At 35.2% G+C, this 23,977-nt stretch overlaps 1 protein-coding gene and 1 long non-coding RNA gene across 12 annotated transcripts in view; both read right to left on the bottom strand.

Annotated features, from left to right (window-relative positions):
• Positions 1–23,977, bottom strand: part of Hnrnpc (heterogeneous nuclear ribonucleoprotein C) — a 53,034-nt gene that overhangs the window by 1,117 nt on the left and 27,940 nt on the right. For 6 of the 11 annotated variants that reach the window (XM_015493146.2, XM_015493179.2, XM_015493163.2 and 3 more), the window contains 4 exons: positions 22,112–22,387; positions 19,322–19,436; positions 18,711–18,758; positions 584–744 (listed from right to left, as the gene is read on the bottom strand). In XM_015493146.2, the coding sequence (XP_015348632.1) occupies positions 584–744; positions 18,711–18,758; positions 19,322–19,436; positions 22,112–22,352 (565 nt within the window). In that variant the 5' untranslated portion in view covers positions 22,353–22,387. The remainder of the gene's footprint in view (positions 1–583; positions 745–18,710; positions 18,759–19,321; positions 19,437–22,111; positions 22,388–23,977) is intronic. The other 5 variants (XM_015493191.2, XM_015493185.2, XM_048798855.1 and 2 more) reach the window with 1 other exon arrangement.
• LOC125615307 lies at positions 3,970–7,088 on the bottom strand. Its single transcript, XR_007345876.1, has 2 exons — positions 5,815–7,088; positions 3,970–5,465 (listed from the first exon to the last, which is right to left on the bottom strand). It is a non-coding gene; the product is annotated as an uncharacterized LOC125615307 (long non-coding RNA).

Genomic DNA, 23,977 nt, shown 5'->3' with positions numbered 1-23,977 from the left:
AAATAAACTCAAGGGCACTCAACCACTGAGACACATCCCCAGCCCTATTTTCTATTTTATTTAGAGACAGGGTCTCACTGATTTGCTTAGTTGTCTTGCCATTGCTGAGGTTGGCTTTGAATTCATGATCCTCCTGTCTCAGCCTCCCAAGCTGCTGGGATTACAGGCATGCGCCCACCATGCCCCGCTACATGTTTATTTTAAAAGATAATCCTAATACCAAAAAAAAAAAAAAGGAAAGAAAGAAAAAATAAAAAAGGATAAAAAAACATAACCCAAAAAACAACAATAAAACACTAAGAACAAAAATACAAATCCTCATATGGAATGAATCTGTATTTAATTTTTTAACTACATAGAAATATTTCATTAAGTACACAAAATGTGTGACTCTCATAGTATCTAAGAGCTTTTTAAAAATTTGCAAGCTATTATTGATAGAATGTACACTCCCTTAAAAGCACAACTTTCTCACACTATTTTGATTGTGCAAGTACACAAAAGCCAAAAAAATAACCTAATATACCAAATTTTAAAAAAATAAAAACCATCAAAATCACAAAGAAGAAAAAACAATACATACACTTTCCAGACTTGGAAGAAGATCCCCGCTGTCCACTCTTAGAATTGAAGCCACTTTTGCCCCTTCGGGAGGTGTTTCCTGAAACACGCTGGCGTTTAGAGGGCACTACAGCCCTAGCAATAGGAGGAGGAGGAGGAACTCGTGCTGGGTAACTATACATCCTAATGGATAAAAGAAAGAATTCTTTCACACTTAAAACCTCAATTAATTAGTATTTTTTTTTTAACACTTCAACGTTTCAAGAAACCCTTACATGGATGTATCATGATGTGGTTGACTGGCTGTAAGTCCTGGAAATAAAAACAGACTTACATTCATAGATACGCTACAGTAAACAGTTCACATAAAAACAAATACGGTACTCACAAAAAGGGATTAAAACCAAATGGTTCAAACAGAGGTATTGAACTCAGAGGCGCTTAACTACTAAGCAATACCTTCACAGCCTTTTATTTTCAAACAGTGTCTTGTTAAGTGGCTTAGGGCCTCTCCAATTTGCTGGAGCTGGCTTTAAGAGATCCTTCTGCCTCGGCCTACTGAGTCACTGGGATTACAAGCATGCACAACCGCAAGGGCCTCTCATTAATATAATTTCTGACCTATAAAACCCCACAGCTGTTTCCCCATAAAATGCTTTACCATATATAAATACCACTAATATTAAACATCTGACATGAATATGCCACGTTCAATTTTCTAACTACTTTTATCGTAATCTAACTACATTCATAGTTCCAATCAAGGAGGCAGATATGGTAGAACATGCCTAGAATACCAATTTATCAGATGGCTGGGGCAGGAAGACTTCAGGCCAGCCTGGGGAACTCTCTTTGTGAGATTGATTCAAAAATAACAATTTTAAAAACAGAAGCAAGGGAATGTATCAGCAGTAGAGACCTCACACGTGCAAGGTTCTGCAATCAACCGTGGTATAGCCTGACCCAACCACAAAAGAAAAAACTACAAGGCAGATGAGTAATACTGTTACCCTGCCTTGTTCACCACTGCCTATATTCATTTCATGGAATATATTTACCCATCAATAAAAAATAGTTGATAAACAATTCTTTCCATTAGAATTTTTCATGCCAAACTTATAATATTAATAGATTTAGTATTCCATCACTAGGAACATTCCAAAATGAATTAAAAACTGACTCTTTTAACATTCCTAAAGAAAAACTTCCAACAAACTGCTTACACGGAACCTGTCAAAATAAAAAAAGAAATGGGGAGGTAGCTCACTAGTGGAGCATCCCTGAGTTTAATACAGTTAACAAAACAATAACACAAAACAAATAAGAAAAAACCAGCCACTACCACCAGCCAGTTGGTTTGCATAAATCCAAAGGTTTTAAAGACCTTTTACAAATCATCTCTAAGTCCACATGTCCCTCTTACATTTCTATGTATGACAGTGGCTGAGAACTAATGTAGTTTCCATCTTAGGTAAAGTGAAAACATCATTTCAGCAAGTGTATGCCTATAGTTAAAGCTACTAAGGCATCTAAGGCTAGCACAAACAACTTACTAAGACATCTTATAAAAAACAAAAAAAAGAATAGGATGTAATTCAGTGACAGTGAAACACTCGTTTTGCACATGCTTGTACAAAAGCTACAATCACTAAACCCTAGGAGAATGATGACTTTACCCTAATCTGAAATATGGACACTTAAGCAGTAATAAAAAAAAAGGCAAAATAAGAAAAATGTTTACAAATTTAGACATTTTGAAAGAAATTAAAAATTAAATATTTCTAATGCAAGATATCCAATATAGACTCCAAATCCCTGGGTCACTAAAATCTCCTGGGTTATTAACATATTTCATTCATTAAACCAAAGTAGTAGGAAAACTAGAATGAATCTATTGGAATAGGTCGCAGCTGCCCTTGCCTGAAATTCCCATAACTCAAAGAGGCTGAGGCAGGAGAATTTATAGTTCCAGGCCAGTGTTACTAAGACTCTCAGCAATTTAGCAAACTCTTGTCTCAAAATTGAAAAGGCTCAGGATATTATGTGGTGGATAGGCACCTGAGTTCAATCCCCAGGAACAAAAAAAATGACAATCTGTACACTCCAGAATGTTTTCTTAATTACCACACCTGTTTCTTTTCATTACAAATAATGTTTTAGGCATGTTCATTTCAGTATCACTGTTCATAGTTGTCCTTCAGCATTTAACAGGTAAAAATGCTCCAAAACCCCTCTATAGGGGTTGGGATTGTGGCTCAGAGGTAGAGCTCTTGCCTACCATACGGGTTCTAGCCTCATCACCACATAAAAATAAAGATATTGTGTCCACCTATAGCTAAATAATATTAAAAACCCTCTGTATACAAAACTGAAAAAATGGGAGTTCATTTTATTACTACCTGAATTATGTGAACATCTCACATACTTCGAAGCATTTCTAGTTTGATACAAAAGCTACATAAATAACAGAAAAGTCTACTGACACATTTAACTCCCAAATATTGCTAATCTGTAATTAAATTAGCGGATATACACAACATAAAACAGATATCAGCATTTCTTAGTTTCAAAAGTAGCTCCCAATTGCTTATTTATATTTTCAAATATCATTTATTTTACAATTAATTCCCACTGAGTACAACACTGGTTTTTAATCAAATTCAGTATAAATATACAACTGAATTCTAATCTCAACATTAGGGGGTATTCTCACCTGCATTATTTTTAATCTTAAGAGAAAATTTTCTAAATCAAATTTCTTCCCATTTACTTTTGATTTTTCATGAAAAAGGAAGAGATTTTATGAGCCACTATGTCCAGTCTTAGGAAGTCTAAGAACTCCTTTGCACGGTGTTGCAAAAAATCTTTGAATATACTTAACTCACAAAAAATAAATTAAAAAATTTTTAAAAAATCACAGATTGAGTAATAAAGAATTCGGGCATAGTGGCACATGCCTACAATCCCAGTTACTCTAAGAGGATGAGGCATGAGAGAATTCCACGTTTGAGTCCAGTCAGGTTAAGAGAAAACAAACAGAAACTCAAAAACAAACAGAAAAAATACACTTAAGCAAATTTAAAACAGATACAAAGAAACTGGGCCACAAATAGAAGAGAGGATGGGTGACTTTGATTAAGAGCCCAGGAACAGGTTTCTTCACAATAGCTGCACAAATTACTTGATAAACGAACTACCAATTGATGACAGGCACCTAACTCTGCAGCTGTGACTCCGGCTCCTGCCAATAAACTCCAACTTGTGACAATCTGTTCATCCTATTACTAATTCCTTGTCTACTGTTTTATTGTGCTTATTTAGACGTTTCTATGTCTTTTTCTTGAAAATTACTAGTGTTTAAATTATAGGCCTCCTGAAACATGGTCCAAGTCAATCTAAAAACTGTTGAGGCCTTTGGTAATAATCATCATTGCCTGGATATCTCATTCCCAAACATTAAAGAAAAAAAAAAGAATAAAGGAAGAAAGAGAAAACACTAACATGAATAATTGAAACAACAAATTTCCAAATAATTTTTCGAAACAACTGCACACAATTCGATAAAACACACATCTCTTCAGAAGACTGCAAATTCAATAAATTATGGAATGGAATCTAATCAGGAAAAATTTAACCCCACCTAACATACTTTGTTGTTCTCTAAAAGATATTGAGTTCTACCCTAGCACCACATATAGTTTATATAAAAATACTACGCAATCTTATACCAAAATCTTATATTGGGCATCCATGGTTCTCCTACAATCAACCACCACAACATACCAAGGGACTAAAATTACATTTCTGAAACCAAATAACTTTGATATTGACATTAATGTACAAGATGATATTGCTTTATTTCTAAAAGTGAGTAGGGCTTTTGATTTTGTCTTAAAAGATGGGCTTTACTGTTAACATGTTTAACACAGGTTAACAACAAAATGCAAACACAATTGTGAAGATGACACAAACCAACTTTTCATAATACATCATAAAAAAAACACCCAAACTGCTAGATTTTTATAATTTCTAGTTTATAGAGTATTCCTAAAGTTTATTCACAAATAATTAAGCATAAAAAACATGCTTCCTTGGGTGGAGTTTCGTTAGAACTAAACTGCAAGCCCTCTTTATCTGAAACATAAATGGACTAAATGGTAAATAAGCACAGGAATATATAAATAAATATAAACTTAATTTTATTGTAATGCTGAGATTTTTTATTGTAATTACTGATAAAACTTTTATGCCATAGGAACAATTTAAAGTATATTATTCCACAATTCATTTTTACTATGCAGTTATGTAACCGTCACCACAACCAACTGAAAACATTTTTTATACTAAACAGAAAGACTATACCATTTAACAGTTGTCCTTCCTCTAATCTATTTTGATTCACCCACTCTATACAGTTCATATAAATTCAACCTTACAATGTATTCTTTTATTACTTCCTTAGTATTTTTTTAGATCCATCCATGTTATAGCATATATCAGTACTCCATTCTTTCTGTTATTGTTTTTAGTCATACATAACAATGTATTGTGACACATTATACATACAGGTAATACAATATTCCATTGTGGCTGTACATGATGAGGAATTCTACTGGTCATGTATTCCTATATGAACATAGGTATTATCTTTCCTATTCGTATTCCCTCCCTTACCTCCATTTCCCTTTGTAAATAATAAAATGTACTCTTGTGACTTTGCATCCTCATATCAGAACATTTGGCCTTTGGTTTTTGGACATTGGTTTATTTCACTTAGCATAATAGTCTCCAATTCCATGCATATACTGGCAAAAGCAATAACTTCGTTTTCTCTTTATGGCTGAATAATATTACATTATATATACATACAACATTTCTATTATCCATTCATCTCTTGAAGAACACTTAGGCTAGTACAATATAGTTCAGCTACGGTGAATTGAGCTACTATATAAATTGATGTGGCAGTCTCTCTATACTATGCTGATTTTAAGTCCTTTGGGTATATGAGGACGAATGGAATAGCTAGGTCAAATGGTGGCTCTATTAAAAGTTTTCAGAGGAATCTCCATACTGGTTTCCAGAGTGGTTAACAATCTTTCAGGAAAATTTTTAACATTAAAGGGGGGAGGTGGGGGTGCACACTACTGTACATCTGTAATCCCATGGCTCAGGAGGCTGAGGAGGGAGGATGGCAAGTTCAAAGCCAGTGTCTTAAGTAAATAAAAATGTGTGTCCATGTACAACAACAACAACAACAACAAAAAAAAAACAAATAACCCATTACCGTGTAGGTGTTAAAAGAATCAAAATGTGCATGTGTAGACTACATGGTGACAATAAATAACCATCCAAGAAAAAAAATAGTGAGTTGTTCCAATGGACTTTTTGGAAAGGTGTGTAAACAAAAAACTAAATGATTCAAGGCATGAAAATTTAAAAATTCACTTGAAAACATTAAGACAAAAGCAAACTGGACGATGAAGGTTTTTATTGACTCCTAGATAATTTGTCAAACAAGACTGTGGTGAGAAGGGAAAACACAGTCAGGTATGGTGACCTATGCTTGTAATATCAGCGGCTCAAAGCCAGCCTCAGCAATGTCCAGGTACAACTGAGTGAGATCCAGTCTCTAAAATACAAAATAGGGCTGGGGATGAGGCTTGGTGACCCAGTTCAATCCCCAGAACCCACCCTCACAAAAAAAACGAACACACCCTCTGGTTTTGTTTTCATACACTAAGCTTTCCTCAATGGTGACTGTATTTCCTAGCCTTAAATAAGGTTATTGGTCCCTCCCAATGTTCTAAAACCACAAGTCCACTGGGTGGCAGTGGTACATATCTATACCAACCATTTGGGAGGATAAAGCTAAACAACAACAAATTCAAAGCCAGGCTGAGCCACTTAGGGAGACCTTGTCTCAGAGAATTTAAAAAGAGCTGGCTGGGAATGAGTCTCAGTGATTGAGGAACCCTGCATTCAATTCCCAGTCCCCACACCACAAAAATAAAAAAATTATACTTCCATTTGGGACTAAGAACCCCTTCCCCAAAATATGTATTTTAAACTGTACCATAGTTCCATTTTATTTTTATTCTTTTTATTTACTGTGGTATTGGAAAACTGAACTCAAGACTTGCACATTGAGCTGCATCCCAGGCCATATTTGAGGGTTTCACCAAGCTAGCCAGACTGAATTATGATTTTCCTACCTCAGTATCCGGAGCTGATGGGATTATAGGCATTTGCCACCAGGCCTGAGATATTTATTTTATAAAAAGGTGAAAATTAGGGAGACCTTGTCTCAAAATATATACTTAAGAAATGGGGAGGGGGGAAACCCCACCAGGGCCATTGGCTTAGTGGTTAAGTGCCCCTGGGTTCAAACCCAGGTAATAAAATATATACATCCCATTTTTTCCTATATTGCTATTTTATGAATTCAAACCAGCAGAGTACATTTTTCTCTTAAGGATAAAATCCATTATAATAATCTATCAGCAAATATCTATTTGCCACATTAGACTGGGGTGAGAGAGTGACTATAAGGGGGCATAATTAGCTAATTTGGGAGAGATTTAGAATGATTTCTATCGTAATTTTTTGATGGTTATATGATTATCAATCCTATGGCACCAAATTTTATTTCAAAATTATAGGGCTGGTGACGTAGCACATGCCTGGGATCCCAGCTGCTCCCCAGGCTCCAGCAAGAGGATCACATGTTCCAAGCCAGCCTCTTTGGGGCTCATGGTAAAATGCTCAGTGGTAAAATGCTTGCCTCGAACGTGGGAGGACCTGGGTTCAACCCTCAGCACCACATAAAAATAAAATAAAATAAATGGTTAAAGGGGGGGGGTGTGGCAGCCTCTGCAATTTACCTAGGTCCTGGACAAAGGAAAAAGAAAAAACTAACTTCTGGGGTTGTAATTCAGTGGTAAAGAATCTTTGGGTTCAATCCCTGGTTTTCCATCTTGTTTCCAATTTATACTTTCCCATTAATAAATCAAATATCAATTTCTGCCACCACCAAAGCTTCTTACTGCACTATCAACAGAATTTGTGACACAATTCATGCCTCTACTCTGAAGATATTTTCACATACTTTCCACAATACTTCCTGCTTATTATTCCCCTCTCCTCCATTTTTCATTCATTTTCTTTTGTTTTTGGTACTGGGTTTTACCCAAGAGATGCTACATCACCAGCCCTTTTTATTTTGAGACATGGTCTCATTAAGTTGCTTAGGGCCTCAAAATAGAGATCCTTCTGCAGTTTTCTGAGCCAGTGGGCCCAGAAGCATGTGCCAGTACACATATCATCTTTGAGGAATTCTTAAATCAACTTAACTTATTCCTTCACATTTTCAATGTCATTAAAAGATGTACTCAGGCTGGGGATGTGGCTCAAGTGGTAGCGCACTCACCTGGGTGCTGGGTTCGATCCTCAGCACCACATAAAAATAAAGATGCTGTGTCCACCGAAAACTGGTGAGTCAGGAGGATCACTAGTTCAAAGGCAGCCTCAGCAAAACTGAGAAACTAAGCAACTCGGTGAGACCCTGTCTCTAAATCAAATGCAAGATAGGATTGGGGATGTGGCTCATCCAATTACAATCTAAACAGATCACACGTGGACCCGATTTAAAAAAAAAAAAAAAACCAAACTGCCTATTAAACATATCTACAAATGGATGTCTAAAAAGGAGATTAAATCTTACAATTCCATAGTTGATCTGTGAAAGACAGCCATCATCCTACTTCTGATTTCTGAACTCTCAAAAATTAGGTATAGGGCTAGGGCTGTAGCTCTGCAGCAGAGCACTTGCCTACCATGTGTGAGGCACTGAGTTGGATCCTTAGCACCAAATAAAAATAAACACATAAAAATAAAGGCATGCTGAACATCTAGAATTACAAAAATTAAAAAAAGAGGTATACACAAATGTCAGCACTAACTTCAATATCCAACTACTTTTTTCCATTCCTATTACTACCAACTTGTGTCCCACCAAAAATGCCCTCTTGCGCCTGGATTAATTCTATTAGACATTTATTATCTAGAATAAGAGTGATCTTGTAAAACAAGATATGTGTTTTCGTGTGTGCACTGGGAATTTAAAAGGGTACTCATCAACTGAGCCACACCCCCATTCTTTAAAAAAATTTGTAGTTGTAGATGGACAAAATATTTTATTTATTTTTATGTAGTACTGAGGATCGAACCCAGTTCCTCATTTGTGCAAGGCAAGTGAACACATGAACTATACCCCCAGCCTCCCAGTCTTTTATTTACAAATGTATTTAATTTAGAGACAGAGTCTCTAGTATAGACCTCTTGTGTAGGGCCCAAGTTGCTGATGCTGGCTTTGAACTTTAAGTCCTCTTGCCTCAGCATTCCAAGCCCCTGGCATTACAGGACTCTATCACAATGCCTGGCTTGTAAAAATATTTTCAAGAACCTTTTATTGCTCTGCTTGAAACTTTTCCACTATCATTGGGACATAAAATGTGTTTATATGATTTAACTTCTGAATCCCCGGAGACCATAGCAATGTGTTTAGTAAATAAGTGACATTAGTTCTAAACAGTCTTCTAGAAAAAATTTACCAAACTGTGCAATGAACAACAGATGACAAACTCAACACTATATATAGCTGGAATATTAACAGAACTGGTGTTCCTATTTTCTAACTTGATGAATGAAAGCTATTGAAGTCTTCTCCCTCAGAGAAGCAGAAAAAGGCTGTATATGTTAACATACTAAAAACCAGAATGCCATAAAAGCCATTTATTAAAATCTTGTGCCTATGATGTAAGTGACTGAGTGCAGGTAACATGTCACGTTTGCTATACGGAAACCATAAAGGCACATTTCTACAGATAAGTGTTTTGTACTTTCTACTTCTATACACTATACACTATAATTCTAAACACTATAATTCCACATATTAATAGCGCTACCTACTTTTTTTCCCTTTCCTTGCAAAATAACACTTGTTTCCTTAATACTTTCAATACTGCTTATAAGCTTTGTTTTAAAACTTGATAGCAAAATGGTAGTTTGCCTAGCATGTACAGGTCCTGTTTAGATCCCCAGCATAAGAAAATGAATGAATGAATGAATGAATGAATGAATATGCAATCTGCATTATTTAATTTCCTACTCAAAGTCCAGGCTTTAATCAATCACTTTAACTGACTCAACTCACTGAATCCAATTTAACTAATTAAGTAATTGAGTATTAGACATGTACTACATATAGAATATTTACATCTTTATAGAAAATCATAATGGATAATACTGCTCTTTTTTTATTCATTTTTATGTGGTGATGAGGATTGAACCCAGTGACTCACAGGTACTGGTCGAGCACTCTGCACTGAACCACAATCCTACCCCTACTCTTGTTTTTTTATGTCCAGATAATCATCTACTGCTTATAATCTCAAAAGGTAACCCATTAATCTATAATTTATTCTCTGTAACAAAACCAAACTTCTTACAAATTATAATACATGTTCTTAAGTTCTTAATACAAACTGATAGTAATACAACTCCTCTCATGACAAAGAAAGATGGTGAAATAAGTTAGAAAAAAAAGGCTTAAGAAAAAAAAAAGAATGCCATTATAAGATATTGTTTCTGGATATAATCTGTAATTCAACCCAATGTAAAAGTGGTTAAATGAGTTGAGCACAGTGGCGCACACACCCATAATACCAGCAACTGTCACATGAAGGAAAGAAGACTGCAGGTTCAAATAGCTGGGAGGGGAACATATCTCAGTTGGTAGAGTGCTTGCCATGCGCACGCGCGCATAATACACACACATGCGCGCATAATACAGACACACACACACAGACACACACACAGCTGGCAATGTACTTCAGTGATAAAGGGCTTCTGGATTCAATTCCCAGTACCAAAAAGAAAAAGGGGAGGAAAAGAAAGGAGAAGTGAAAGGGATTTGAAAATATTGTGAAGATAAATTGGCATAAGGACATAAAATGAAGACTATCATTAGCTGAAGCAACATGGTGCCTGTAATCGCAGCAACTGAGCCATATATAATGTGTTCGCAACTCAGGAAAAACAACCCAATGCCCAGTAACTAATAAATCTGGACAAACAAAATGATATTATTCATACAATGAACTTCAGTTACAAATAAAAGGAATGCAGTCTACTCATGCATGATACAACAAGGATTAACACCAAAATGATTTTTTTTTCCCTCTAAGGTGGAAGAAAGCCTACCACAAGACATATATTATCCTTTCTACACCAGAGGCCAAAATAGCACACCTATGAATTAGTGGTTTATTTAGGCCTAAGAACAGGGGAGGAACAAGGACTGACAAAAGGTTTATCAGGGGAATGACAAAATGTTAGGTCTTGGCATTATATGCACAATTAAATATGTTTAAACAAACCATGTAGTTTTAAGGTATGTAGTATATTTCTTATCTCAAAAAAGCTAACTTAAGAGGGGGGAAAAAGAAACAAAAGCCAGGTGTGGCAACACACAACCGTAATCCCAGCAACTCAGGAGAGGCTGAAGAAGGAAGATTACAAGTTTGAAGCCACATTCAAGATCTTAGTGAGACCGTGTCTCAAAATAAAAAGAGCTAGGGATGTGGGCCAGTGGTTAAGCATTATCCCCAGTGCCAAAAAGAAATAAAATAAAATAAAGGCTACCATGGAATTAGATAAGTATGTCACTCGAACAACTGAGAGTCATGGTAGTGTCTCATCCAGATTCAAAAGACTCCAAAGAATTATATACCACATACAGAAAAGGAGTATAGGACAAAATTAAAAAAGGAAGCTACCTAAAAAATGAATAGTAAGGAGCATTAGTATCAAAAATCGAAGTCCAATAATAATAGGTATACAAAGTGTACCAATACTACCAATATGTATGTCAGCATCTGAAATTCTCTTGGGGGGGGCCTGGGGTTGTGGCTCAGCAGTTGTGGCCTAGCATGTGCAAGGACCTGGGTTCGATCCTTAGAACCACATAAAAATAAATAATAGTATTGTGTCCAACTACTTATACTAAATATTAAAAATAAATAAATAAAATCCTCTTAGGCACATAAGTTACTACTTAATCATACTAATATTGAGGTTCACCCAAGAAAACCAACCGAGCCAGAAATGGTGATACATGCTTGTAATCGGAGCAACTTGGAAGGCTGAGGCAGAAGGATTGCTGGTTTAAGACCAGGCTCATCTACTATTAAAAAGGGTGAGGGATATAGCTCAGTGGTAGAGCACTCCTGGGTTTAACCCTCCATACTAAAAAATAATACATAGTAAAAAATAACTAAAAATGAAGCAGACAACCAACAGGAGGACACTAATTATAATAATTTCCCCCAACTCTCTCCTCATGCCAATCCAAAGTCACCCCACTTTCTCAAAACTTCACAAATTATGTATCTCAGTGCCCTTTAAACAGATATAACAACCATTATTCAAGTCCCATATTGCACAAGAATACATACCAAATAACGGAAGAGGAGCAAAACAAGATACTGTATCTGTGATGAATAAATATATAAATACATAGTTTGGATTCTTGTTCCACCCATATTCGCTGTTTTGATTTGTTGACCTTTGTGTGTCTAGACTAAAGGTTCAAATATTACTTATTTCTTAAATATGCCAGGCATAGCCAGGCACTATAGCAGATCCCTGTAATCCCAGGGGCTTGGGAAACTAGGACAAGAGGATCACAAGAACAAAGCTAGCCTCAGGGATTGAGACCTGGTATCAAACAAAAACAAAAACCAAAGAGGGCTGAGGATTGTGGCTCAGTGGTAGAGTGCTTTCCTTAGCACATGTGGGGCACTGGGTTTGATCCTAAACAAATGTATTGTGTCCATGTATGATGGACAGGCATAGTGGTGTAGACCCGCAATCCCAACCTCAGCTACTCAGGAGGCTGAGGCTAGTGGATCACAATTTTGAGGGGAGCATGGGGCATCTTAGCAATACCCTTTCTCAAATTTGTAAAAAATTCAAAAGGCCTGAGGATTTGGTTCAATTGTAAAGCAGCCCGGTGGTCAATCGCCAGAATGGGAGAAGTGGGGAGATATGATGTTTTCAGTCTCATATATCTTGCATTTTCAACTTTCATCAATTACTTTTCTCTGCTGGCAACCAATACTCTTTACTGGAAAAGTCCTATAGAGTAAAACCTATTTTTTTCCCCAAATATTGGAACAATTCTTCACCTCCTTCATGTATCCTTTACCTACATAAACTGTCACCTAGTCGTAAAATAAAAACCTTAGCTTTTTTTGCCCTTCGTTTTGTTATCTTTAACCTAGTCAATCAAATCAAGAACACTATACTTCAGGCAGGGAGTAGTGAGTGGCATATGCCTGTAATCTCAGCAGTTTTGGAGGCTGAGGTAGGAGAATCACAAATTTAAAGCAAACAAAAAATAGGGCTGGGAAACAGGTCAAGAGCCTTTGAGTTCACAAACAATAGTGAGATGCTTAGGATTTACACAACAGCATATCTTCTCTACCTTCTCTCCATTCTAACACTTAGAAAACTTATCTACTTAACCATTTTCTCCAAGTTTCATTTTTCTGACTATGGTATTATTTCTAAGATGTCAATTCCTATAACACCTTGACAAGTCAATTTTCTTTTTTGAAAAGGTAGCTTGACTGCTCCCTTAACTACTCTTTCAATTCATAGATCTGTCCTCTTCCATTCTCAGCTTAAAAAGTCAAAATACTTCAAATATACCCATATATTTGAACATACCCTAGCTAAGCTCCACAAGCTGGAATAGGGATGGTTTCTAGTCATTGGGCAAAACAATTTATCTATGAAAAATTGTGCACAAAATAAATGGCAGCCCCTATTCATTTCTTAGTTCTTTCTTTGACGTATAATATACGATTTGCTGTATGTGGTGCTGGAGAATAAAACCCAGAGCCTACTGCACAGTAGGAAAACACTTTACCATTGGCTGCACCCAAGCTGTGAATTCTTTTTTCTACTTTTTTCTTTTGGTTCTGGTTACTGAACCAAAGGGCATTTAACCACAAAAAAACACATTCTCCTTTTAAATTTGAGACAGGGTCTCACTAAGTTGCTGAGGCTAGCCTCAAATTTACAATCTTCCTGCCTCAGCTTCCTAGACAATGGAACTCCAGGTATATAGTGGGTGACCATGCCTGGGAAAACTGAATTCTTGGTGTAGTTCATCTTTCTATTAATTATGTGCTGGCATACCTGATTAGACATGGAGAAATAACAGCTCTCCAAACTACTCATGAAAGAATTAAACATTCTAGGCATACATTATTAAGTGCCACGTGCAATATTTGCTGTACTTAAAGTTGGAGACACAAAACATACTTTTATTGCAAACACTACTGGAATGATGTCTAATACTCTTTGAATGAGAAATAATTTTTAAAGTGAATTAATTGAAATGACTAAAAAGCCATTTTAATGCCACTGGTCCTATAAGAATAAAGTTTCACAGCAGTAAGTACAGTTTTTTACTTTCAAATAATTTTCAATTTTTTTTTATTTTCAAATAATCAACGCACAGCCTATCCTGTTGTTTACCGTTCTGCCAAACATACTGGTAGAAGGAATTACACTACTGAGACATATTCCCACCCTTTGTATTTTCTGAGACGGGGTCTTCCTAAGTTATTTAGTGCAACTGAGATGCTGAGGCTGGTCTTGAACTTGCAATCCTTCTGCTTCAGCTTCCTAAGTTGCTGGGATTACAGACATACAGCTCGCCTTTAGATAAATATTTACATACATCTACATATAGATAAATCTATATGTAACTTACAGATAAGACATCAATATATATGTCAAAGTTCCAAGCTACTTTAGGGTCTTATAAGTAACAGAAAAATGTTAGGTAACAAATCTATAGGGAGTAACAAATCTTATTTTTTTAAATCTTTATTTATTTATATGTGGTGCTGAGGACTGAACAAATCAGGACCTCACTCATGGTAGGCAAGCGCTCTACCTCAGAGCCACAACCCCAGCCCAGCGAGTAACAAAACTATAGAGAATAATGAACTATGCATGATATAGTAAGCAGCAAGTCTAAAACAGCAATTTGCCATACACTGCCAAATTATGCATCTAAGAACTTTTATGCGGTTGCAAGCTAAATAAGTTACTGAAGTAATTTAAGAAACAGTGTCATGACAAATGGAAAATGAAAACTTCGTAATAAGAAACATTGGAATATATCATCACTACACTATGAGATGATAAAGGGTAAAATAGGTAATAACAAAAATCAGTACCCTACTGCACTGCAACATGTAAGGGTATTGAATGCATCACTGTATTGAATGATCTCCTTCTCATAAAACAGCACATTACAAATGTAAATGACTCACATTTTTTAAAATTCTGAGGACTGAATTCAGGGTTGGAGACATGCTAGAAAAGAGCTCTTAGAGAACTACATGCCTAGTACTATGACTCAAAGATATTTAAGTTTTTAACTGTTTACTACCCCCCCAATTTAAATGATTTAGAGTCTGAGTACTTGACCACTCAAAAGTCATAAAAACACCAAACCACAAATCATGAATTCCCTAAACAAAATGCAATGTTATAACTATCTACTTTCTAATTGGTAAAACAGAAGTTTCCCCCATGCAAAATACTTAACATTCTTATAGTTCCTCTCAAAAAAGTAGGCCATTGGTGATTAAAGCACCAAATATTATGCTTCCTCTCCCAACTATACCAATGGAAAGAGAAAAAAACCCTAAATCTAATAAATCCTACAGACTTATCTACCAATTCTCAGGAAATACACAAGACAGAATAATACAATCAACTGGTAGAAAACTGATCAGGTATTGGATGACATTATGTGGCAACTCATTACACTATTCTCATTTACACATACTTGATGTGTATTTAGAAAGTGAAATGTTCCATAGTATAAATAAAAGGTGAACTCACCATTTAAAAAAATATTTTGACAGAACCCAGGGTTCATGTTTAACTACTAACATATCAAAGACCTGAATTCACACACCTAATTTCCCAGCAACTTGGGAGGCCAAGATAATAAGAATACAAGTATCAGGATAGCGTGGGTCAAGTTAGTGAGCCCCTAACTTTGTAAGACCTGTCTAAAAATAATACAACCAAGAGTTCAAACCCCCACTAAAAAATAAATAACAGCATCTTCAGAATGATTTACATTTCTCTAAAGATTAGATTCCCTACCAATTCCTATCGGGCCAAATATTTCTGAGATCCTACTTAACACCTTATTTCTCAAATAAGCACTCATCTACTGAATATTTCACATACCAGCCTAAGGGAACACTCTTCCATTTTTTACACATCTACATTATAAAAATATGAGCTGAATTCCCCAATTAACTCACAAATGCATGGTTATCAAAAAATCTTGAATGAACATGTTTACTTCCCCATTACAAAGCTCAATACTTCAGGGCAATCAAATATTACACCTAGTGGCTACATCAGTCATCAGAAACTTTTTCCTGTTGGCTGAAGTTAAAATGGAAGAATATTAAAGTACGAAGCTGAGGATATCTTAAAGATATTTGAAAAACTAAAGAGTAGGACCATCAATCATTAAGATTAATAGCAATTTTAAGAAATCTAAATCTAATTCTGCATATATGTAATTTCTAAACTACTCTCCGCAGTCTGTCTCTACTTTTTATTAATTAAATTTTATTTTTTTAGTTGCTGATGATAGACTTTTATTTATTTATATGTGGTGGTGAGAATCAAACCCCTCACACATGTCAGGCAAGTGCGCTACTGCTGAGGCCCAGTGTTTCTACTCTTAACTGATTTTTTCAAATACCTCAGAAGAATAATTGTTTTCAAACTTATTTACTTATAGTGAGATAATATGAAGCTTAACCTCACATGAAGAAAAGAGTAAGTGCCAGGTACAATGGAATATTGCCTTTAATCACAGCAGGAGGGCTGCCAAATTCAGGCCAGCCTCAGCAACTTAGTAAGACACTATCTTAAAATTAAAAATAAGGGCTAAGGGGTGTGACTCAGTGGTTAAACACCTCCAGGTTCAATCACAATGATCGCCCAAAAGTAACTTTTCCATGAGGATGGTTGTCTTCATAAAGATATAAACTGTATCACAAGCTTGAGATGGGGATATCTCTCAAATTGTATCAAAACATTCTAGAATTTTCCTAAAAACCTCCATGACATAGACACAGTGTGATACTCCAAGAAATAAATTCATTTTGTAATTCTTTTTTGAGTTTTTAATACTCAGTTGTAGATGGACATAATAGCTTTATTTTGTTTTATGTAGTTTGTTTATGTGGTGCTGGGGATTGAACCCAGTACTACCATTGAGCCACAAGCCCAGCCACATTCCTTATTCTTGTGTTACTGCCAGCCATAACTGAACAACAACATGCTGGGAAGCTTAAAAAAAAAAAGGCAAAAAGCAGCACCTTAGAGTCTACTTAAAATCAGCTGTGTTAAGAATCCCTTAAAGGTATGTATGAGTATTTGGGAAACCAACTGATTATCATAAGTATTAAATGAGGCTGCTTCAAAATAATTCATAGGTTTCAATGCCTGCACGTCACTTAAAAGAGTGACTTCAATTATGGGTGTAGCTTTTTTTTTTTTAAACTGAGGATTGAACTTTACCACAGAGGCACACTCAAAGCCCTTTTATTTTCAGATAGGGTCTAAGCTGCTAAGGCTGGCCTGGAAATCTTTATCCTCCTGCATCATCTGACCCTGATCACAAATAAAACAGGTATGCCCCTACCACAAAAGGCTCAAATTTTAAGTAGCAAAGAAATGTCCAAATCTATTATATCAACTACAAAGTCATGGTAAATTTTCTCAGGAATTCACATAAGAAAACTGGTTTTCAAAATATAGGTTTTAACTGGTCTGGGACTGGGACTACAGCTCAGTGGTAGAACGCTTGCCTTGCATGGGTTAGGCACCACATAAAAATAAATAGATTTGATAGACCACTTGTCTATCTGTGAGGCCCTGGGTTCAATTCTTAGCACTGAACATATATAAATAAATTCAAGAACTTAGGGAAAAATGAAACACAACTATTTTCCCACCTTATCCTTCTGATATTATAATATAATGTGTAGTATTTCACGAACATGGAAATTTTCACTTGATCCTATGGGGGTTCTTTACTGTTTCTTATTTTGAGTCATGTTCTCACTAAGTTACCATGACTGGCAGTGAACCCTAACCCTCCTGTCTCAGCCTACCAAGGAACTGGTATTATAAATATGAGCTACCATGCCTGCTTAATGTTTGGAACACTGGCATTCTGAAGTGAAAAAACTAGTAGTATGCTCTAACTGTAAAATTTAAAGTATATATTATGTATATAGTATACATCATTTCTTTCTATATACTACAGATATTAAAAGTGAGTTAAATGTCAATGTGGCCACATTTTTTAGCATATTAATTCACTCCCTGTCAGAAAAGTCCTATACTAATTCTAAATCCTGCACTTTTTTATAAAGGTTACTGAGAAAAATGAAAAAATTCATCATTAAAAGCCATTCATAGGAACTGGGTTGTGGCTCAGTGGTAGAGCATTTACCTAAATAAACAAATAAAATACTATATATCTACATTTAAACCATTAAGTAAACCAATTCTTCAAATGTTATTTCTCCAAACATTAATCCTGTTCTAAAAGCACAAAAAGAAATTTTATTCATTATACTACCAATCTTATCTTTTAGAACTATACTACACACAAAAATATTTTAACGTCTATAGAAATTAAAACTATTCATTCTTGACCTCCTGCTCACTTTATTTTTTATTAGTTCATGTTCAAAGCAGACTTTTGGATTTTTCAAAAGTATTTTTTAAAAAGCACTTTATAATTTTGCTTTGATACCCTAACTATGCTGATTCTTTGGAATCAACAGTTATGATTCTCTACCAAGTATACTTGACAATTGGGGGTGAGGTTACTTCATTTTATTTTGATAATAAGATTATCTCTTCAAAAACACTATTCATTACAACAAGAAAAAGTGTACTTCAAAATAAAAACACAATGGTATTTACTGATAGTTTAAAAAAGACCTTAAACATACCTGTCATAATAATCGCGTTGAAAGTCATAGTCCAAGTCAAAAGAGGAGCTGAAAAATAAATACCGAGGAAAATTAATTTGGAGCTGTTGAAATTACTTCACTACAGCAGACGGGGGAAAAACATGCCAAACAAATCATAACATACAGATTTTAAAAATTATCATGGAATAATTACAAATCATTCAAACAATGAATCACTAAATTCTAAACATTATAGACCACTGAACATGCAATGGCCAAATCAGTAATGCTAACATATAACATTATCAGCTAAAACAAGAAAACTGAACATTACAATAATAAATAAAACTTATATCACTATTTTTCCCTTTAATATTTCCCAGCTTCTAAGAATCTAAACTACACTTGACAGATTTTAATTCATTCTATGAATACAAAAATACTCTTTAATTGCAAACAAGTCAGGATTTATAATAATTCTCTAGGAAATGGGCAAAATGAAGTACATTAACACAAAATAAATAATTACTAAAAAATTCCTTTTGTACTAATAAAACACATTACATTAAACCCTCCCCACATCCAGAAAACAGATAGAGAAGATGCCCATTGATGGACACAATGCAGTTATAAATAATAAAGTTCCGGACCTGAGTAGAGGGGACGGAGAAGGGTGTTCTGGTACTGACCCGTACATCTCCGCTGCAGATCGTTTCACACCTGCCTTTCCTCTGTTCACTTTTGGCTCTGCAGCCAGATTAATATCTGAAAAACACAAAAACAAAAAGAAAAACCTTAATGACAACTCTGGATATTAAAGAATCCACAAACTAAGTTCTTGAAATACAATCATATCAATCAAAACATTGTCTCAAACTTCCCTTCTCACATAGAAAAGGTACATAAAAGGCTACGATTCAACCTTTCAGTATTTATACTGTTCTATACCAAAATTATTATCCCAACATCACCTAAGTATGTATTTGGCAATCTCTACCCTCAGCTCCAACTTCAAAACTTGACTCTTCTAATAAATCTACTAGAATGTGTGACTAAGAAGAGATAAAATGTCAAATCACAAAAAATTAACATAGTTTAAGTGTGACACTCTCATCCAAAATTAAATTTTTACTTCTTTTACAAATAAGATAAGCTGCATACTTCTATAAAATATTCTCATAAGTACATAATAAAAAACACACTAGACTACCTTCTGTCACCCAATGTTCCTATATATTTTCTTTTCAAGAAAATGCCTCTGTATGCCTGACTAAACTGGCCTGAAGGAATGAAACACAAATATGCCTAGGATATGGAGCTTTAGTTTTTAAGTCTTTACATGAAAAGGAGCAAGTGTTCCAATCTCAAGTAAAAGTCAGAGGACAGGGCTTATTGTACTGACTAAAGCAAGGATGTTATGCAACATTACAAGTGAGGTTTTAATAAAGAAACAGTTGATGGGATCTAAAAAAATTCTGTAACAAACTAAACCATCAGTTTTAAAAAATATATTTCATAGTGATAATAAATGCAATGTACTTAAGAGTCTGCAAAAATATTTGTTCCACATATCAGAATGTGAAAGACCAGGATTTAAAACAAAGATTTATCTGGTATTTACAGAAGGAATTTATTTAAGGAAAATTACTGTATGCAGACTTAGAAAACCCATGTTTTGGATCCCTACGGAAATATCCAATCAATGACCATCAATGCAGGATCACAAGATAAAAATTGTTGGGAAGCTATAATGAATGGGGATCTATAGAGCTTAAACCCACAAGATTCTTAACATTACTAAGAAATAGGACAACCATGCTAATGTACCTGATACATAAGATGTAAATAATCATAATACTATTCATGAAATAGTCAAGTAGTCAGCAAATTAATCAATATAAATTGAACCTTACTTCCAATCTCTACAAGGCCTACTAAAATAAGCCACTAACCTTTATTGGCCTACTGATATCTGAAATGTAGTGAAGACTACATTCAGATGTGCTGCTGATTATAATATTAAGACTACATTCAGATGTGCTGTTGATTATAATATTAACACTGAATTTAAGACTTCATATGCATGGGAAGAAAAGGTACCTAGTCAATTTCTTAGGCAGACATAGAGAGGATTGAAGTTTGAAAGCAGTGCGCAGAGGTGCCCATCTGTGATTCCAGCTACTTGGGAGATTGAAATAGGAGGATTTGAGGTTTAAGGACAGGGCTGGAATTGTGGCTCAGTGGTACACGGCTTGCCTAGCATGCATGAGACACTGGGTTCAATCCCCAGCATCACATAAAAAAATAAATTTAAATTAAAAACTTAAACCCTAATTCTGTGTCCCATCTATAGTAAGTTCAAGGATCGTCTTAGCAACCCAGCAGGATCCAGTGTCCAAATGACAAATGCCAGGGGTAGTGGTGTAGTTCAATGATGCAATGACCTTGGGTTCAATTACCAGTACAGTAAAAAATAAATAAATAAATAATTTATCTTTGAGGCAATAAAGGAAAAAAAATCAATGTGGATGGAATTCTTATGAATTGTTACCTATGATGTCAGTTTGGATTACATTTGGCTAGAAATATCTATCACCACTTATTTAAAAAAATTCAACATAAATCATGTAATGTTCATATTAAGACTTTTGTTTATTACTAGGGCTTGAACCCAGTGGCACTTTACAACTGAACTAAAACTATAATTCTTTTTTGAAACTTTATTTTGAGGTCTTTGAGTTGCTGAGGCTGACCTTGAACTTGTGATCCTCCTGCCTCATGCTGCCAGGTCTTGGGGATAATAAACATGTGCCGCCACACCCAGCTCATTTTATGACTTTTTTGCAGAACTCATTGAAGTTCATTTTTACCACAATCCATTTTAGAGGTAAAAAAAGGCATACACTTTGTGGATTCTTAAGAATGTAGAAAAAATGATTACAACAAACTTTTTCCCAATAACTACGGTGTACCTTTTTTAATGAGTGTAACTCAATAATACTATCAACCTCATTTAAGAATAGACATAAGTACTATATAATTAATTATCTACATTTTAACTCACAAACTTCAAAGCTAAGGCAGTCTATAATTAACAAGATATCCTGAAGCCATCCATTAAGCTCTTCTGTGACTTCCAATCTATGAGGAATAGAACATGGTCATTTAAATAACATTTCCATATAAAATGTTATTACCAGACCAATCAAGATTTCCACCTTAAGGTGGTCTGGGTTCTACCTCAAAATTACAAATACCTTTTAAACACATTATACATATAAACAGAATATTTTTATAAGGTTGAAGTTATGTCACAATATCCAAAGACTGTATTATGTATTAGACTCAACTTTATAGAGAGGTAAAGAAAAACAAAAAAAAAGCAGAAAAATTCTGGCCTACATAATATCCATGAAAAAAAAATTCAACCCAGACCTTACCTAAAACCTGGCCAGCAATCATTCTGCCATCCTCTCCTGCTACAGCAGCCCGAGCATTTCTCTCATTAACATACTGGACGAAGGCAAAGCCCTTATGGACAGAGCAGCCCACAATTTTTCCATACTTAGAGAAGATTGCTTCCACATCAGACTTCTTGACCACCAGAGTGTTGAGATTCCCAATGAATACACGGGAGTTCATGGAGCGTGGATCTGTCTTGTTGGTAACGTTGCTAGCCATCGTGTTTGATGAGGTTCCTCACAAAGGCGGAAGAACTGTTAGGGAAAAAAAAAATTTCAGGTGAAAAAATGGCTAAGAACAATATTCCCTGAAAAAATGTTCTCAGTACTATCACCATGAATACCAAGAGTTACTGGTCAACTTCAAGGATTCTGATAGCATCAAGTATATTATTATTCATGGACTAGTGCCCTTCAATATATCCTTAAAAAAATAAAAACTTCTGCTCCAGGTTATTCCAAGAGCTCTAGTTATCATATCTAAAGTGTGAAGGAGGAATCCTCCTCACAGAATACTGTCAACATAACCCTCTTCAAATTCCATTGAATCCTTCTGTAATTTAAATAGTCCTTAAAAAAATTAGAATTCCTATGTTGACTACGGAATTCTGAATTTATCATTCTCATTTATGAGAGGTCTTAGCCATCAGTAACTCTAACTTCTTACACATTGCTTTTACTAAGTCTCATTCATTACCCCTAATAGACAAAATTCCAGATTCTACCACAAACCATTATTGAGCTACAGCAATGTAGAAACTTAGGCAGAAGTTAGTCTTTTTATACAAAAGGCAATAAATAAATCAGTGGATAAATAGAGAGGAAATGAATTATCATGTGATAATACATAGCAATCAACTCATAATGACCCTAAACTAAATTTTATGATAACCTTGAATGAGGTCAGGCATTTAATAATTAAAATCGATGGTGATGATGATAAAACTGGTCAGGGGAAGATGTCATAAACAAAAGAGAACCAGGGGAACTAAGCCAAAGAATACAACTGTTCTCAGATTATTTAAAACCTATAAAAATAGATGTTAAAGGATCAATAGATGTTAAAGGATCAATAGCTCCACTGAAATGCTTTTAAGTGCAAACCTTTATTTCACAGTGTCTTTTATATTTTAAGTCAGCTGCCCCTTCTTCCTCTAATAAGCTCCAATCTTTAACAAGGATTCAAGAATTCCATAAGATTTATTACCTTTCATCCTTTTGAAATATTCTGAATAATCTCAAAATCATAGAAAGGAGCAGAGTCTTCTATTTGATAACCATCCAATCCTCAAGTCAATCTTGAAAAACCAGTTCTCATGGATGATATACCATGGTACCAAATACTGTCCCAGAGCTTACATTCTAATGGTATCATTTAAAAATTTTATTGAAGAGTGATTAACTAAAGGTGTTCAAATTACCACATGATCTCAGGTGAAACTTCATCCTACATATGATATAATACAACTGGAGTCCGTGGAAGGCCAAATATCATCAACACCACTCTAGATACAGCACCAACAGCATACATAACATAGACTAATCTACCTTAATCTCCACAAAAAAGCAATTAAGGTAGCCAAACCAAAAGTTGATGGACAGCTCTTACGCAGTTAAAACTGGCAAGAGTCTTTCCTATGCCAATAATGGGTATGAACTAGGCACTTCAATAAAAATTCTGAAGGATAGCCTGGCTTGGTGGCACAGACCTATAATCCCAGCAGCTCCAGAGGCTGAGTCAGGAGGATCACAAGTTCTAAGTCAGCCTTAACAATAGCAAGGTTCTAAGCAATGCAGTGAGACCCTATCTCTAATAAAATACAAAACAGGGCTAGGGATGCAGCT

This window comes from Marmota marmota, unplaced genomic scaffold (genome assembly GCF_001458135.2).
Source record: "Marmota marmota marmota unplaced genomic scaffold, marMar, whole genome shotgun sequence".
In the NCBI taxonomy this organism is placed as follows: Eukaryota; Metazoa; Chordata; class Mammalia; order Rodentia; family Sciuridae; genus Marmota; species Marmota marmota.
The sequence above is the reverse complement of the archived record's forward strand: the minus strand, read 5'-3'. Positions and strand labels throughout refer to the sequence as shown.